The sequence below is a fragment of the Oryx dammah genome, unplaced genomic scaffold (assembly GCF_014754425.2).
Source record: "Oryx dammah isolate SB20612 unplaced genomic scaffold, SCBI_Odam_1.1 HiC_scaffold_4, whole genome shotgun sequence".
Classification (NCBI taxonomy): Eukaryota; Metazoa; Chordata; class Mammalia; order Artiodactyla; family Bovidae; genus Oryx; species Oryx dammah.
The window spans coordinates 3,029,086-3,048,637 of NW_024070188.1; the positions used below are offsets into that span (position 1 = coordinate 3,029,086).

At 42.2% G+C, this 19,552-nt stretch overlaps 1 protein-coding gene across 1 annotated transcript in view; it reads right to left on the reverse strand.

Moving 5' to 3' along the window:
• Positions 1–19,552, reverse strand: part of IMPG1 (interphotoreceptor matrix proteoglycan 1) — a 157,943-nt gene that overhangs the window by 23,808 nt on the left and 114,583 nt on the right. The window contains exons 14-15 of the mRNA XM_040239327.1: positions 10,897–11,441; positions 7,703–7,922 (exon numbers count right to left, since the gene is read on the reverse strand). Of these exons, the coding sequence (XP_040095261.1) occupies positions 7,703–7,922; positions 10,897–11,441 (765 nt within the window). The remainder of the gene's footprint in view (positions 1–7,702; positions 7,923–10,896; positions 11,442–19,552) is intronic.

Here is a 19,552-nt window from a genome sequence, read left to right on the forward strand (position 1 = left end):
TGCAGCCCACCAGGCTCCTCTGTCCTTGAGATTTTCCAGGCAAGAGTACTGGAGTGGGGTGCCATTGCCTTCTCTGCTTGGCCGTGTTATTTAGCTAGACACCCACCAAGAGGGAAACCTTGTGTTTGGGGGTAACACTGCCTCATTCTTGCCTTCCCTTCCTTCTATGCTGAACATCTTTACTTTGTATCCAAACCTCCTTTCACAGTGGGAGAAGTACCCTGCCTCTCCTAGGAATCTCTCTATTTTCCTCTTGCCCTTTCTAGACTAGCCCCACCCTGAAACTGAGCTGGACACTGTGAGGTTCCTGGACATGGAAGCCTCTCTGTGTTCCCTGTTTCTTTTTTACTGAAACAAATTCTAGTCTCCATGACTTTGCCTGAGCTCCAAAGGGCAGATTCAGTCAGTTCAGTTCAGTCGATCCGTCAGGTCTGACTCTGCAACCCCATGGGCTGCAGCACGCCAGGCTTCCCTGTCCATCACCAACCTCCGGACCTCAGTCAAACTCATGTCCACTGAGTCGGTGATGCCATCCAACCATCTCACCCTCTGTCGTCCCCTTCTCCTGCCTTCAATCTTTCCCAGCATTAGGGTCTTTTCTAAGGAGTCAGTTCTTCCAATCAGGTAGCCAAAAGATTGGAGTTTCGGCTTCAACGTCAGTCCTTCCAATGAATATTCAGGACTGATTTCCTTTAGGATGGACTGGTTGGATCTCCTTGCAGTCCAAGGGACTCTCAAGCATCTTCTACAATACCACAGTGCAAAAGCATCAATTCTTTGACACTCAGCTTTCTTTATGGTCCAACTCTGACATCCATACATGACTACTGGAAAAATCATAGCTTTGACTAGACAGACCTTTGTTGGCAAAGTAATGTCTCTGCTTTCTAATATGCTGTCTAGGCTGGTCATAACTTTCCTTCCAAGGAGTAAGCATGTTTTAATTTCATGGCTGCAATCACCATCTGCAGTGATTTTGGAGCCCCCCAAAATAAAGTCAGCCACTGTTTTCACTGTTTCCCCATCTATTTGCCATGCAGTGATGGGACTGGATGCCATGATATTAGTTTTTTGAATGTTGAATTTTAAGGCAACTTTTTCACTCTGCTCTTTCACTTTCATCAAGAGGCTCTTCAGTTCTTCTTTGCTTTCTGCCATAAGGGTAATGTCATCTGCATATCTGAGGTTGCTGATATTTCTCCTGGCAGTCTTGATTCCAGCTTGTGCTTCATCCAGCCAAGCATTTCTCATGATGTACTCTGCACATAAGTTAAATAAGCAGATTGACAATATACAGCCTTGTCGTACTCCTTTCCCAATTTGGAACCAGTCCATTGTTCCATATCTGGTTCTAACTATTGCTTCTTGACCTACATTCAGATTTCTCAGGAGGCAGGTCAGGTGGTTGGTGTTCACATCTTTTTAAAAAGTTTCCACAGTTTGTTGTAGTACACACAGTCAAAGGCTTTCGTGTAGTCCACAAAGCAGAAGTAAACAGACGAGCTATACAAAAAAGATCTTCATGACCCAGATAACCACAATGGTGTGATCACTCACCTAGAACCAGACGTCCTGGACTGCAAAGTCAAGTGTGCCTTAAGAAGCAACATTATGAACAAAGCTAGTGGAGGTAATGGAATTCCAGTTGAGTTATTTCAAATCCTAAAAGATGATGCTGTGAAAGTGCTGCGCTCATTATGCCTGCAAATTTGGAAAACTCAGCAGTGGCCACAAGACTGGGAAAAGTTAGTTTTCATTTCAATCCCAAAGAAAGGCAATGCCAAAGAATGTTCTAGCTACTACACAATTGCACTCATCTCACATGCTAGCAAAGTAATGCTCAAAATTCTCCAAGTGAGACTTCAACAGTAAGTGAACTGATACGTTCCAGATGTTCAAGTTGGATTTAGAAAAGGCAGAGGATCCAGAGATCAAATTGCCAACATCTTTTGGATCATCGAAAAAGCAGGAAAATTCCAGAAAAACATCTACTTCTGCTTTATTGACTTGCAAAGCCTAAAATATTAACTATCTGGCATTTTAAGAAACACTTTAGTTAGTTAGTTCAGTTGCTCAGTCGTGTCCGACTCTTTGAGATCCCATGAATTGCAGCACGCCAGGCCTCCCTATCCATCACCAACTCCCAGAGTTCACTCAGACTCACGTCCATTGAGTCAGTGATGCTATCCAGCCATCTCATCCTCTGTCGTCCCCTTCTCCTTCTGCCCCCAATCTCTCCCAGCACTTTGCTGACACCTAAAAGACAGTAACTTGGACTGATTTCCCATTTAGTATTGATAATGGCATTTCACACCTCTATAAAGTCAGAAATTATTGTATGGATAGTGGATATGATACAGTGATTGTATTTTCTGTTTTTTATTTAGATTTCATCATTTGCTTTTGTTCTCTGTTTAAAATCTGTTTCCATATCCTCTTTAAACCGTTATTTGTCATCTAATGCTCAGTGGTAAAGAATCTACCTGCAATGCAGGAGATGTAAGTTTGACTCCTGCATTGGGAAGATCTGCTGGAGAGGAATATGGCAACCCACTCTGGTATTCTTGCCTGGGGAATTCCACGGACAGAGGAGCCTGACAGGCTACAGTCCATTGGAATTGCAAGCGTCAGACACGACTTAGTGACTACAACCACTATCTACCTGATTGATTGGTATGTTTTTCACACATGGAGGCTATTCTTTGATAAGGGCTGTGGGAGGCATGGATGGTAAAGCCAGGAGCTCCTGGGCTGGGGAACACTGGACTTGAGGCAGGAGATCCTCCAGGGTTTTGTAGCCCTAGTTCTAATAGCCTGTTTCTCCCAAGAAAGTGGCGAGAAAAGGGCAAAGGGGTAAGACATCCAGTAACTTAGTTTTGCTATATTTGGCCATCCTGGTTGGAAAACTTTGAAATGGTAGGATACCTTCTCCCATTTTCGAAGGAACGATTCTTGAGATTCTTTCCCAGAGACAAAACTACATATGTATTCCTGATGTTTGGTATTTCCAGCAGCTGTCCTTTATCTCCCTCAAAATGTCCCCTTTTAACTCTCTTTCAAGGAGAGTTTTCATCAGTGATCTCAAGGAAATAGTTGCAAGATCCAGCCTGAATCAGGGAGGCTATATGTATCGGCTAAAATGACCTTTAGGTATTGGGATTTTGATTAGAAGTGTCCTGATCTGTGATCTCCCTTACTATGTGCTGGGGAATGGGCACTGCTGAGAATCAGCCAAGCCTTAGACACCGGAAGAGACCTTACTGGCTACAGAGCCAGAGGCTGTGTAAATTAGAATGTGAATCCTTGTTGTCTAGGAAGCTGAAGTAATTATCTTCACTAGGGGTCCAGGGAGCTGAGAGGCAGCACAATCAAGTAGTTGCACTGGTTTACTCTATGAGGAAGACATTTTAATCAGCTTGCCTGTCAGTCACCATGACAGCTTACACTCAAATACACCACCACAAGCAGAAAATCTGGATTAGCTAGTCATGCTGAAAAACTGGGAGCAAAATACCTGTCATCTTCTAGATTAAAAAAAAAGGAAGAAAACTATTGAAAACCATGTGCCTATTTTCCCCTAATTTGTTTTAAAATCCAGAAGCCCATTTCTTCTATAATCAAAATACTAATTTTGTGCATATTTCTCCAAACTAAAATTGTATAGGGGAACTGACGCTATAGACACTTTACTATACAATAAGTATACGGGTGTTCTTTTTGTTTTAAGAACATTTTACATTTCAAGTTCAAGAAGTTTTATAAAATGAATAAATTCATAGAAGTATGAAATTAATGAACTCTGCGGAAGCATTTTTCATACTGTTCATGGGGTTCTCAAGGCAAGAATACTGAAGTGGTTTGCCATTCCCTTCTCCAGTGGACCACATTCTGTCAGACCTCTCCACCGTGACCTGTCTGTCTTGTGGTGTTGGAAAAGTCTCTTGAGAGTCCCTTGGATGACAAGGAGATCCAACCAGTCCATCCTAAAGGAGATCAGTCCTGAATATTCATTGGAAGGACTGATGCTGAAGCTGAAACTACAGTTCTTTGGCCATCTGATTGGAAGAACTGACTCATTTGAAAAGACCCTGATGCTGGAAAAGATTGAAGGAGGGAGATCTGGACGACAGAGGATGAGATGGTTGGATGGCATCATCGACTCAATAGACATGAGTTTGAACAGACTCTGGGAGCTGGCGAAGGACAGGGAGGCCTGGCCTGCTGCAGTTCATGGGGTCACCAAGAGTCAGACAAGACTGAGTGAATGAACCATAAAATAAAGCATATCAGAAAGTGCTCATTAGAAGGTCTTTGAAGGAAAAAGGAATAACTTTGATTCCAGCATTGTTGTAAGGTGACCACTGGGCATGTTCCTTTGGGCAGGGACTCTCACATATTTACAGTTCATAACTGTGGTGAATGAGCGGTGATTGTTTTGGATTACACGTGTGTAGAAGATGGTCACGGTTTAATCAGTCTCAGCCAGTTGCTGGTCACATGGGTGGCTCTGCACTTTGCTTTCTGAGAAATGACTAAATCAGCGAGGTAGGAGGAAGCCCCACCTTTGCCTACCCTGTCCAGCTCCCTGTCAAATGGAAGGAGCATTTCTGGGGGTAGATGGCACAGTGGCTTCTGAGTATAAATAGGATCCCTTCTGAATACTGGATCTATCCATGTTGATTTATGTAGTTCATAAAGTTCTTTGTTATTTATTTTTAACTTTTATAAAATAATTTTTGGCTTTCTAAATCTGCTGTCTTCCAACCCGCTGGTTTAGGGAGTACTTATGTCCTAGCTGGCTCACAATAGTCATTCTTGGCAGACCTTGTCCATCTATCCATCTGTCCATTCATTCAATTTTTCTATGAGTCTCCAATGTATCAAAAATTCAGAGCTTCTGAACTTTCCAACTATCTAGCCAGACGTAGAGTAAGGTAATGTCCCAGGCTGCCCAATGCTCTCTAGCTTCCGCTGCTGTTCTACCATTAAAGTAATCAGTGTAAATTTGGCTTCAGTAAGGACCAGGTGGCACTAGCAGTAAAGAACCTGCCTGCCAGTGCAGAAGACATAAGAGATGCGGGTTCAGTGCCTGGGTCAGGAAGATCCCCTGGAGGAGGGCATGGCAGTCCACTCCAGTATTCTTGCCTGGAGAATTCCATGCAACCATAAGGCTGCAAAAGAATCGGACATGACTAAAGTGCCTTAGCAAGCATGCAGGGACTGAAACCCATGTTAACACTGTCTCATTTCTCTTGCTCTTGGCTTCTTAGAGGAAAGGCTGCACAGCAGAACTGGTCATGAGAAATTAGTGAAATAATTTCAGTTGACCCTCCACGCAAATACCTTGTCATGGTACTTTTCACTGTTCCCACTGGTACCCTGTTCATATCACAAAGTATTAGCCCATTTACTAATGACACTGCTATCATATTAACCACTAACGTTTGTTAGTCAAATACAGTGTGTCAAATGTGACACTAAGTATTGTAAATATAATTTTGATTGGTCCTCACAACAGTCACTATCTCCATTTTTCCAGTTGTGGAGATGGAGTGTTGCTGTTAGTGAAACCAAGCAGAACATTGTGGAGCTCCTGGGTATGGAAGCATTTCTGTGTCCCCTGTTTCTCGTTTGTAGGGAACAGGCTCCAGCCAGCATGACCTTCCCTGAGTTTCAAAGGGCAGCTTTAAATAGTCCTAATCAGGGGAGGCAGAGGGTGCTGAGACAAGGGAGGAGCAGTCAGGAAGCAACAGTGCGGCCTCGGGGCAGAGTCCTGGTTCTGCCTCAAGGGATACACAGAACAGTGTTTTTGAGCTCTTTTCGAAACTAAAACCCAAACAAATGGAAGATGTCAGCATTCTTCCTTCCAGAGAAGATCAGAGTATGATAACCTCAATAAGCTCGTCTAGAGAGCACCTGAGGACAGATAGAAGAAACCCCAGAAGCTTATCATTGGATCTCTTGCAGCCAGAATGTAGGCCTGGTAGAACCCAATCCTTATCAGCAACCCTGCCCTTGGACGATTGCTGTAAAACTCCTCACCAAATCCCTCCCCCAACTCTGGGTTGGGACACAGTTTTGAGAGGCATGTGACTGCTGGCCCCCTTTGCAGTAACATTATTCTTTTCTACTTCACCCAAAGTTCTGTCTCTGGGAGTTGATTCGGCACGCATGCACAAAGACTGCGTTTCCAGCATCATCAGCATACAGATGCAGGACCATGGTCTTACAGAGTCATGACTTTCTGCAGTGCTTCCTTCCAGCATCACCAGGGTCTCTTGTGCATCACTGGCAAATGCGTTACCAGCCTCCTGCCCTCTTTCTAAGAGGTGCCCAGTTTTCCCCTGCCTCAACTGGGCTCCTCGCTTGATCTTCTCCTGTTGTTGGAAGGGTCTCTCTGTTGTCTGTCAGCTCCGCAGGGGAGGAAGGAAGGGAAGGGATTGGGCCCTTGCCTCTCTTATGCTAACTTCTCCCTATATATGTTTCTGTTTTCAATTGACTGGAAAAAATTGGTCTTCTGATTTCAACTGGCAGGGACCCCCTGGAAGTTTTCAGGGGAAGAGGAGGTATCTTACTAGCGTTTAGGAGGTCTTTGATTTCCTAGGGGGGTCCATAGGGTTTGCTTAGCTGCTTGTGTTCAAAGGTAAGTGCTTCCGGGCTCAGCACCTTCAGGGCTTTCTGTCTTTTTAATAATCCTATTTATTAAGGTAGGAGCCAATTTTCTTAAAGTTGCTCAAAGTTCTGCTCAGTCAAAGATAAGTATCTCCCAACAGAGGCTTTGTGTTTGCATTTTGCCCAAGGCCTTTCTCTCTGCTTTCAGTCTGGGGAAATCCAGGGAGGATGTTACAGACCCACTTCACTAATTCATAGCCAATTAGGAAGCTTTGTTTTGAACCTTACTCGAAGGTCGCTTTGCCAGTAGATTTGGAGCCTTGCCTGCTTGCACTCCGGGGAATTAAAAATTTCCTTCGGTTGGTTAGAAAACAGAATTTTGAAGCTAATGGTGAAAACAGTTTCCACTTTGGGCATAGCTTCTTACACTGATACAATACACTGTGCTTTATTATCAGAACAAATGTTTGCTTTCTATTATGTAGCTTCAGGCTAAGTCCCTGTATCTTTAATTTTTTTTTTTTCCACATCTAACTCTACTTTGTTGTAACCTTCACATATAGAAAGGGACATGATTCTTCTATGGTGAAGTGGGTTTTTTCGAAGTTGGAGTTTTGGTCTAATGATTAGTTTTCTTTCCTTGGGACACTGTCTCAGTTTCATCCTGAATTATGCTATGAAGAGGTGATGACCATATTTAAACAGGACTGGAAGGTTTCTTAGGTGGTTGCTGTTGATTGACAAAGTGCTTTTGACTTCTGGAAGGATGTAAATTAGCTTAGGTGTGGGTTACATTAAAAAAAGAAAAATCTCTTAGGCATAGCAAAAGTTTTGTTCTGTGAGGAAACTAAAGTGCCCAGATTGTGAAGCAAGAGGTATGCTTGCTCTTTGTTTTTTAATGAAGGAAAACCTTAACTTGCATGTCTTAGGGCCCTACCTTTCTACTATATTGATTCATAGCTTCCGAAAGATTATTTTGCTAAATACCATTATAAGTTTATTTTTTGTGGCCTCAAACTTGAGCTGCATGCTTAAACAAACAAGCAAAACCAAAAACACTCCCATGATTTTCTGGGTTGGATTCTTTTACCTGCTTCAACGTCGAGAGAGTAGCTATCTATTTCCAGATCAAGTTGTTGGGCTGCTGTGGAACGAAAATCCTCCAAGACACCTCGCACCGCCTTGGTGAGGTTATATGGCACTGATTTAGCAAACCTCACTTTGCTATTCACAATCACGCTCCCATTTCGGAAGTTAAGTATCTCAAGTTGCTTAAAACCCGTAAGATTGGATCGCAGATAGGGAACCAGCTGCAAAAACAAAAGACAGTTTACTCTTAATGGTGTTTCAAGCGCTCAGCTGCTGCTAATTCCATTTATACTCACATTTCATTATCTGAGGCATAAATTTCAGTTCCTTTCTTATATTTGTGTTTGGATTTAATGTGAGGCCAGAACACCACTACTTAATGGTCTGTTTGCAGTGATCACGTCCCATATTTCCACTTTCCTGTGTATTGAGATGGATGGGCAGTGATTTTCTTCATGATGCTTTGTGAGAACAGAGGATTGAAAAAGAAATCTGGTCAACACTGTCAGCCAAGCAGGGATGCCAGGTTCAGTTATTAAAAAAAAAAAAAAAAAAAATCCAAGTAAATAAAAACAGGTTCCGAAAGGAGCAGTAGCAGATTGACCTATGCCTGGTAAATGGAGCATCTGTTCGGAAGCGACCAGTTTGAAATGACCTATTGAAATAAACAACAGCATAAACATGGGCTCATTGGTCTGTTCAGAGTGTTTCATGTCCCCACCAATTCGCTGCAGAGGAAACTGTGAAGAACTTGGTCCTCAGGAGACTAGGTGTCAGTCCTCAGATTGCTGCTAACCAGACGTGTGACTTCATCAATCCACATAACCTACTCAGTTGTACCTCAGTGCTCTTATTTGAATTGTGAAGGAGAAAAATGGTTCCCTAAGGACCTTTTTCAAGCTAGAATTTAAGTATCTTAAAACGATGCTTCAGGGAGTTGTGCTTCACATTCCACACCTGCCTCCTGAGACCCACAACCAGCCTTTTTTTTTGGCCACGCCCCATGACAACTGGGGACTTAGTTTGCTGACTAGGGATCTGAACCCTGGAAGCACAGAGCCTTAACCAATGAACTGCCAGGGAATTCCCCACAGCCATCCTGGAAATCACTTTTCAGGAATGTCTGAAACTCAATGATGTCTGCTTTGTTCCTGGCTCTGAAAGTGGGACCTCTCCTTCATGAACCGACACCCACAAATCCAGAGAGGACACAGATACAAACTATAATCTCCCAGGCTTGGCCCAGACCTGCTTTTCCTTTGTCCCCATCTCCACCCCACCAGACTCTGACCCAAACCCACATGTTGGTACCACCTCCAGTTAACCGCCCCCTCAAGGTTATTATGAAAATAAAATGAAATTTTATGCAGAGTGTGGAATTACTCTCTCCTATTTTCTCCCATGTACTTTGACTGGACTCATTCTTTGTGTCTTAACATCGCTTTGGCCTCTAGTGGGAATTCCCTGTCCTCACTTCATGTACAGACAACTAGCTGCTCCCTTTCCCCAAATCCATTCTCCTCTTCTTCATGGCTAAGAGGATGCCTTGCTAGAGCCCACATTTCCCACCCTCCTTTGCAGCAAGGTGTGGCCACGTGACCAATTCCCACCAATTGGATATGAGTTAAAGAGGTGTGGGCAACTTTGGCATCACTTGCTTAGGATATTGCTTGCCCTGGGGTTCCTCACTTTCCCCTTCTCACAGGTAGAAACAGAGATGTATCAGTTACCAATGATTCTACACGCAGCACAGCAAAGGAGACACCAACATGAAGAACAGACTTTCAGACTCAGTGGGAGAAGGACAGTGTAGGATGACTTGAGAGAATCACATCGAAACACGTACATTGCCATATGTAAAACAGATGACCAGTGCCAGTTCGATGCATGAAGCAGGGCACCCAAAGCTGGTGCTCTGGAAAAGCCTGGAGGGGTGGTGTGGGGAGGGGTGTGGGAGGAGGGCTCAGGATGGGGGGGACACACGTGTACCTATGGCCGATTCATGTTGATATATGGGAGAAACCATCACAACATTGTAAAATAAATATCCTCCCATTAAAATAAATAAATAAATAAAAGAGATGTACCAGTGATGCAGCTTTGGATGTGAGAGTAAGGAAACACCCTTGGGGTTGGCAGAGTTGTAAATGGAGGGAATGTGAGTCCATGGATGACTCTGTAGAGCAGAGCCGTCCCACCCGCCAAGTGAAAGAAAATAACTCATATTCTATTTAAGTTGCTATATTCTTGATCTCTTCATTATGGCAGCCTAGAGGTATCCTAGTTAATACACCTGGGCTTGGTACCCTGGGACTCTGTTCCTTGAAATTGTCCCAACATCAACTCACCTCACTTGGGGGAAGTGGGTACAGCACAAAGTCTTATTTAAAGTTTACTTGAAGAATTGGTTTTCATGTGGTTTTAATTTGCATAGTGATTTAACTTACATGGAGCTTACAAATATTTTTTTTCTTATTTTCAGAAATTCTGTAATTTTTGTGATGGGCATTGTGTACTTGAATTTAATTATCCATGTCTGTGAGAGGTTCATAGTTTAGCAGTTTTCATTGTGTATGTATTTCTACAAAAGTACATGAAGAAACAAAATAAATATGTGATTTTGGGGGGTGTTTCATAATCAGAGTTATATGCTTTTTGATGATCTTACTTTGTTAGTTTTTGGGATGCTGAGCCATTTTGTCATTTTATTTTTTTTGTTGGTTTGTTTTGCAAGAACATAAAGGGAACTAAAAAAAAAAAAAAAAGATTTCTTATACCTGAACACTTGACCTCATCTCTTCTGGACTTTTCTAGCCTTGAAACTTTTTGTCAGATGGCTGGAAAACAGAATGAACTTAGGAAAAGTCTGCTTATATTATTTATAAATTCCAAGTTCAGTTCTTGAGTGGTTATGTATTAGTTCCAGGAAAACAAAATCTAGAGGAACTATAATGAAAAGGTCTTAGAAATAAGTTTGTTCCCAGATAGCTGAGTGGCTGCCTCGTGTGTCTACCATAGAGTTCTTGTCTGTTGGATCCAAATCCATCTCAATACTCTAGTTGAATGCTATCAGCAACAGATATCTCAGAAGCTTGTCCCTTCCAAATTGCTTTGCTCAAGACAGCAGTGATTACATTATAAAGTAACAACAAAAAGGAAAGGAGACATACAGAGTTGTAAGCGGTGTCCACTTACCAGTTCTGTGAATCGCTGCTCCAGAGCTTGATATTCAAGCGAACTCTTGTTAAACAGGTCAGTGGAGAAGGGCACGTTGGCCACACGCAAACTGAAGAACACCACCAACTCTCGGCCCCTGGCAGCAACAGTCACGGTGCTGCTGGTGATGTAGTGCAAACCTGGGTCAGGAGTGATGTTCTCCAGGAAATAATCCGGGCTGGAAACATACCCACTGAATCCTGGGACCTCAGAGGAGGTAGGAGTGTTAGTGAGATCCATTCCATCTAAGTCTTCCATTGTATCTTGGCTGCTGGTACTCAACTGGTCTTCTGAAGATGTAGGCAAGTGTGAAATTTCCGGAATCAATGGGCTGATGGCAGAATAATCATCAGTGGGGATAGTAAGCCGTGGGATTAGTACTGTCTGGTCAATGGACATTATGTCTGTGGCACTTTGATCAGTCTGAGAAAAGACGCTTGATGCAGTATAAAAAGGTAGAGTTTCTGATAGGGAGGTAGAGGTCACAGCAGGTGGAGACCAAGAACCATCCATGGGTGAAGCTCCTGAGACCAATTCATTATGTCCAAGCAGCCCCACAAAAAATAGAAAGCAAAAAAGAAAATCCAAAGTTAAAATTAATTTTGGAAAAGATAGCATTTGAATTAATTATTTTAATATCATATTTAGTTTTACTTATTTTTTAATTTCTATATTTTTTTCCAAGTTTTATTGAGATATAATTGATATACCTCACTGTGTAAATTTAAGATGTATAGCATAATGGTTTGACTTACATATACAGTGAAGTAATTACCATGTTTAATATCATATTTCAAAAAACAAATTGGTACAGAAAGGGCAGGCAGCCCTATACCCACACTTAGGGAGACAGAGGCTAGGTGTCTCTAACCATTTTATTCAGGTCCAATACTTGTGGATATGTGAGTCTAAAAGAGCACCGATTGCCTAGAATTTTAAGAATTACTGCCCAGTGAGACACAGCACGCATAGGGACCAGGTGGTAAAAAATGACTAGGTCAGCAGGTGGTACAAACCACAGATGGCTTTGGGATAGACTTGGATCCCACATACCCATCTGGAAATCTCAGCCAATTAGTTGGGCACTTTTGGCCTGAAAATTTTGTTCACTTTCCAATCATGCAAGCCTGAATTTTATGCAACTGGATTTTTTTGGGATCACAATTATCACATTTTGGTAGTTTTACTAATCAAAATTTAAATCATGCTTTTCCAAAATTGGATAATCTAAATGAACAATTTGCCTGTTTGCAAAATAATATTGAAAGTGTGAAGGTGTGGGTTACACACAAATAATTTGAACTTTGCATTGGCCATGCAAGTAAATATTTGATACTATTTAAAGCTTTTTTCATTCTTACATGATTATATCTTGATAATACTACGACTTTGCATTGCTTTCTCGAGTAAGTACATATTGAACTACTGAAGTCCACTCCCTTTTTGGTGCAAAATTAAAATCAATAAGTATTTATGAACTAAGAGAGTGGTTATATGAAGTTTTCAGATAAAGAGATTGGTGGGTTATTAAAATATTCCAATAAACCTAAATTCCACAGCCACTGACAATATTTAAGGCATTAGGTAGATCAAAACAGGGAGCTTTCTGTGATTACTTTGGTGGCATTTTGGCAAATATGTGGGAAAGCTGTGCTCAAATTCAAACGCTAAGCATGATGAATGGACTGTCTGGAGGCAGATATAATCTTTGGACTCTCAGTCAGCTAATTTACTAGAGTACAATCACCAAACTGAAATTCCAAGTGATAAACAGCTCTGAAAGGTGGAATCATATTACTTTTATTAGTTTCTTAAAATAAAAACTGTCTATGGTGAATTGTAAGCAGATTTCAAAGAAGTTCCCTCTTTCTTTCCCCCTTGGAGGATGCCTAGGTTTGTCTACTATTAGAATGAAGTTTCCTAACATCTAGGATATTTCTGGACATACACTTGTAGTTTTATTCGCATCTCCATTGCTATGGACTGAATGTTTGCCTCCTTCCAAAATTTATGTGTTACAGTCCTCATCTCCAGTGTGACAGTATCTGGAGGAACAGTCTTTGGGAGGTAATTAAGTCATGAGGACGGAGCCCTCATGAATGGGATTAGTGCCCTTATAAATAGGAAGAGACATGAGAGATGGTCTGTCTCTGCCACGTGCAGATGCAGCAAGAAGGCATCTGTGTGTTAACTGGAAAAAAGACCCTCACAGGAACTAGATCAGTCAGCAATTTGATTTTGGACATTGTAGCCTACAGAACTGTGAGGAATAAATTTCTGTAGTTTAAGCCACCCAGTCTATGATGTTTTGCTATATAGTAGCAGCCCGAGCTGTCTAGAACACCCATGGAAGGATCTGGGATGAGTGAATTGAACACTTTGAGTACTATCAGTGGTTTGATTTGACCTCTTGGTGTTATGGAGAAACACATTTGAATTCATGCTCCTGGGATGCGATCTCAGCACCCTTCCAGATGACCAGGGCCAGGGAAGAAGACCAATGACATACGTCTTCATTCTTCTCTGGGTCAGCGTCTCACTACTCACACGTTTTCCAGTATACAGACTTCAGTCAGATTAAAACAATCTGCAGCATTACGTTATCAGCCAACAAAAATGAATTTCTTTTTCCCTCTGTAGCCTCTTAACATTAATCATTCACATTCACAATAAACCCAACCAAGTTCATTTCACTGATAGAACAGTTGGCTATTTAAATGTACATTGTTAGGTGAAAGACAGGGTTCCCACTGGAATATACTTATACTAAATCATCATTTCTTTATCTGAAATTTAAACTAAGTTGGTTATTTTGTATTTTTCTTTGCTGAATTTAGTATCCCTATTTAAGTGTGATTTTAAAAGACTCCTTATATTGGACTTCCCTGGTGGCTCAGACGGTAAAGCCTCTGTCTACAATGTGGGAGATCCAGGTTCGAGCCCTGGGTTGGGAAGATTCCCTGGAGAAAGAAACGGCAATCCACCCCAGTACTATTGCCTGGAAAATCCCATGGACAGAGGAGCCTGGCAGGCTGCAGTCTATGGGGTCGCAAAGAGTCGGACATGACTGAGCGACTTCACTTCACTTATATTCTCTCAGCTTGATATTGAAACCAGTAAGGCTATAGTCAGAGACTGACAAAGACTGAGCCAGAACTGTGTTTGAGGTCAGCAGTGGACTGTCACAGGGGCAGGGGCTCTGGGTGCAGCAGATTTGGGTATGGCATAAGCCCTCTTGGAGGAGGTCGCCATTAACCCCACCATAGAGCTGCTGGAACTTACACAGGACTGGGAAATAGACTCTTTGAGGACAAAAACAGAACTCTGTGGGCAACAGGACCCAGGAGAAAGGAGCAGTGACCCCACAAGAGACTGACCCAGACTTGCCCGTGAATTTCCAGGAGTCCCTCTCAGAGGCATGAGTTGGTGGTGGCCAGCTGCAGGGTTTGGGGCAGTGAGTGTAGCAGTACATGGGTGGGATCTTTTGAAGGAGGTCCCCATGTCTTCATTACCTCCACCATAGTCTGGCACCAGGTAAATAGCAGGGAGGGAACACAGCTCCACCCATCAACAGAAAATTAGATTAAAGATTTACTGAGCACTCTCCAGGAGAGTGAAAAAGTTGGCTTAAAGCTCAACATTCCAAAAACTAAGATCATGGCATCCGGTCCCATCACTTCATGGGAAATAGATGGGGAAACAGTGGAAACAGTGGCAGACTTTATTTTGGGGGGCTCCAAAATCACTGCAGATGGTGACTGCAGCCATGAAATTAAAAGATGCTTACTCCTTGGAAGAAAAGTTATGACCAACCTAGATAGCATATTCAAAAGCACAGACATTACTTTGCTGACTAAGGTCTGTCTAGTCAAGGGTATGGTTTTTCTTATGGTCATGTATAGATGTGAGCGTTGGACTGTGAAGAAAGCTGAGCACCGAAGAATTGATGCTTTTGAACTGTGGTGTTGGAGAAGCCTCTTGAGAGTCCCTTGGACTGCAAGGAGATCCAACCAGTCCATTCTGAAGGAGATCAACCCTGGGATTTCTTTGGAAGGAATGATGCTAAAGCTGAAGCTCCAGTACTTTGGCCACCTCATGCAAAGAGTTGACTCATTGGAAAGGACTCTGATGCTGGGAGGGATTGGAGGCAGGAGGAGAAGGGGACGACCGAGGATGAGATGGCTGGATGGCATCACGGACTTGATGGCTGTGAATCTGAGTGAACTCCAGGAGTTGGTGATGGACAGGGAGGCCTGGCGTGCTGCGATTCATGGGGTCGCAAAGAGTTGGACACGACTGAGCGACTGAACTGAACTGAACCCCACCCATCAGAACAAGACCTAGTTTCCCCCTCAGTCCGTCTCTCCCATCAGGAAGCTTCCATAAGCCTCTTATCTTTCTCCATCAGAGGGCAGACAGACTGAAAACCACAGTCACAGAAAACTAACCAATCTGAGCACATGGACCACAGCCTTGTCTAACTCAGTGAATTTATGAACAATGCTGTGTGGGGCCACCCAAGACGGGCGGGCATGGTGGAGAGGTCTGACAAAATGTGGTCGACTGGAGAAGGGAATGGCAAACCACTTCAGTATTCTTGCCTTGAGAACCCTATGAGCAGTATGAAAAGGCAAAAAGATAGGACACTGAAAGATGAATTCCCCAGGTTGGTAGGTGCCCGATATGCTACTGGAGATCAGTGGAAAAATAACTCCAGAAAGAATGAAGAGATAGAGCCAAAGCAAAAACAACACCCAGTTGTGGATGTAACTGGTGATAGAATCAAAGTCCGATGCTATTAAGAGCAATATTGCATAAGAACCTGGAATGTCAGGTCCATGAATCAAGGCAAATTGAAAGTGGTCAAACAGGAGATGGCAAGAGTGAACATTGACATTGTAGGAATCAGCGAACTAAAATGGACTGGAATCAGAGAATTTAACTCAGATGACCATGATATCTACTACTGTGGGCAGGAATCCCTTAGAAGAAATGGAGTAGCCATCATACTCAATGAAAGAGTCTGAAATGCAGTACTTGGATACAATCTCAAAAATGACAGAATGATCTCTGTTCATTTCCAAGGCAAACCATTCAATATCATGGTAACCCAAGTCTATGTTCCGACCAGTAATGCTGAAGAAGCTGAAGTTGAACAGTTCTATGAAGACCTATAAGACCTGCTAGAACTAACACCCAAAAAAGATGTCTTTTTAATTATAGGGGAATGGAATGCAAAAGTAGGAAGTCAAGAAACACCTAGAGTAACAGGCAAATTTGGCCTTGGAATACGGAATGAAGCAGGGCAAAGGCTAACAGAGTTTTGCCAAGAGAACACACTGGTCATAGCAAACACCCTCTTCCAGCAACACAAGAGAAGACTCTACACAGGGACATCACTGGATGGTCAACACCGAAATCAGATTGATTATATTCTTTGCAGTCAAAGATGGAGAAGCTCTATACAGTCAGCAAAAACAACACCGGGAGCTGACTCGGATCATGAACTCCTATTGCCAAATTCAGACTTAAATTGAAGAAAGTAGGCAAAACCACTAGATCATTCAGGTATGACCTAAATCAAATCCCTTACGATTATACGGTGGAAGTGACAAAGAGATTCGAGGGATTAGACCTGATAGACGGAGTGCCTGATGAACCATGGACGGAGGTTTGTGACATTGTATAGGAGACAGGGATCAAGACTATCCCCAAGAAAAAGAAATGCAAAAAAGCAAAATGGCTGTTTGAGGAGGCCTTACAAATAGCTGTGAAAAGAAGAGAAGTGAAAAGCAAAGGAGAAAAGGCAAGATATACCCATTTGAATGCAGAGTTCCAAGGAATGGCAAGGAGAGATAAGAAAGCCTTCCTCGGTGATCAGTGCAAAGAAATAGAGGAAAACAATAGAATGGGAAAGACTAGAGATCTCTTCAAGAAAATTAGAGATACCGAGGGAACATTTCATACAAAGATGAGCACAATAAAGAACAGAAATGGTATGGACCTAACAGAAGCAAAGATATTAAGAAGAGGTGGCAAGAATATACAGAAAAACTGTACAAAAAAGATCTTCATGACCCAGATAATCACAAAGGTGTGCTCACTCACCTAGAGCTAGACATCCTAGAGTGTGAAGTCAAGGGGTCCTTGGGAAGCATCACTATGAACAAAGCTAGTGGAGGTGATAGAATTTCAGTTAGCTATTTCAAATCCTAAAAGATGATACTGTGAAAGGCTGCACTCAATATGCCAGCAAATTTGGAAAACTCAGCAGTGGCCACAGGACTGGAAAAGGTCAGTTTTCATTCCAATCCCAAAGAAAGGCAATGCCAAAGAATGCTCAAACTACCACACAATTGCACTCATCTCACATGCTAGTAAAGTAATGCTCAGAATTCTCCAAGCCAGGTTTCAACAATATGTGAACTGTGAACTTCCAGATGTTCAAACTGGTTTTAGAAAAGGCAGAGGAATCAGAGATCAAATTGCCAACATCCGCTGGATCATGGAAAAAGCAAGAGAGTTCCAGAAAAACATCTATTTCTGCTTTATTGACTATGCCAAATTATCACCACAAACTGTGGAAAATTCTGAGAGATGGGAATACCAGACCACCTGACCTGCCTCCTGAGAAATCTGTATGCATGTCAGGAAGCAACAGTTAGAACTGGACATGGAACAACAGACTGGTTCTAAATAGGAAAAGGAGTACATCAAGGCTGTATACTGTCACCCTGCTTATTTAACTTATATGCAGAGTACATCATGAGAAACGCTGGACTGGATGAAGCATAAGCTGGAATCAAGATTGCCAGGAGAAATATTAATAACCTCAGATATGCAGATGACACCACCCTTATGGTAGAAAGTGAAAAAAAAAAAACTAAAGAGCCTCTTGATGAAAGTGTAAGAGGAGAGTGAAAAATTTGGCTTAAAACTCAACATTCAGAAAACTAAGATCATGGCATCCAGTCCCATCACTTCACGGCAAATAGATGGGGAAACAATGGAAATAGTGACAGATTTTATGTTTTGGGGCTCCAAAATCACTGCAGATGGTGACTGCAGCCATGAAATTAAAAGACACTTACTCCTTGGAAGAAAAGCTATGACCAACTTAGACAGCATGTTAAAAAGCAGAGACATTACTTTGCCAACAAAGGTCCATCTACTCAAAGCTGTGGTTTTTCTGTGGTCATGTATGGATGTGATAGTTGGACTGTGAAGAAGGCTGAGCGCCGAAGAATTGATGCTTTTGAACTGTGGTGTTGGAGAAGACTCTTGAGAGTCCCTTGGACTGCAAGGAGATCCAACCAGTCCATGCTAAAGAAAATCAGTACTGAATATTCATTGGAAGGACTGCAGTTGAAGCTGAAATGCCAATCCTTTGGCCACCTGATGTGAAGAACTGACTCATTTGAAAAGACCCCGATGCTGGGAGAGATTGAAGGCGGGAGGAGAAGAGGATGACAGAGGTTGAGATGGTTGGATGGCATCATCGACTCAATGGACATGAGTATGAGTAGGCTCCGGGAGTTGGTGAAGGACAGGGAGGGCTGGCGTGCTGCACTCCATGGGATCGCAGAGTTGGATACGACTGAGTGATTGAACTGACTGACTGAAGGCTATAGTCAATTCTTTCAAAATAAAACTTTCTTAGAAACCTTACCACCATTTATAAATATATTTTAAATAATTATGTTTTCACCAGATTCTTATGCAAAACACATGGCAACAGCAAAAGCCATTCTAATCTTGAAGTTTTTACACGGCAATGGAGATGGCAAGCAGAAAGAGCCAAGGCCATTTATTTCATCGTGAGGGATGCAAAACAGATCCAAAACAACTTGACTTTTTAGGTATCAGTCAAAGAATATTATGCAAGTTAAAAAAAAGAAAAACAAAAACAAAGAAAATGTTAAATTCCAGGAAAACAGAAAGTAAACATATTTAGGGCAAATAGGTCTGCTGTGAATACATAATGTAAACACTGAATATTGATTCAATAATAGTTGTTACCATACTGAGAGGGAAGCGTGTTGTAGAACCTCAAATTCCTAATTGCAGTAATAGGAAGTCAGTAAATAATATATGTAACAGACGGCTCAAAGGATACATATCATTTAGAAATAAGGCAAGAATAAATGCCAGAAGAAAGAGCGGAGTTAAAAGGGAGTACTTTTGGTAACTGGGCCTGCACAGAAGGGAAGTGTGAGGTAGCAAAATGCCATATTTGTCAGAATACTTTAATACGATTTGGCTTTGGAAAAAATTTCACTTTTTATTTGGAGGCAACTGAATATTCAAATGCAGTTCTAAGAACTGTAGAGAGGGGCATCAGTGAAAATGGCAGAGGAAGAAACTCCCAAAGTGAAGCTGTCCTTCACGTTTGAAAATTACAGGTAGCAAGTAGCTGTGATACAATAAGAAATACATATTTGTCTCCCCCTCCAGTTCCTGAAACAGAGCTCCTAAATTTCTGAACCTTGGGCAGCAGCAGCTGGAAAAGTCTGTAGTCAAATCTGTTTCAGGGAGGAAATGGGAGCCGTGCATGTTTGCCTGCTTCCCCTGTGCTAAATCCAGGGTGATGATCACAGGAAGGGCTTGGTGTTCGTTTAAAACTGCTTCTTCTGTT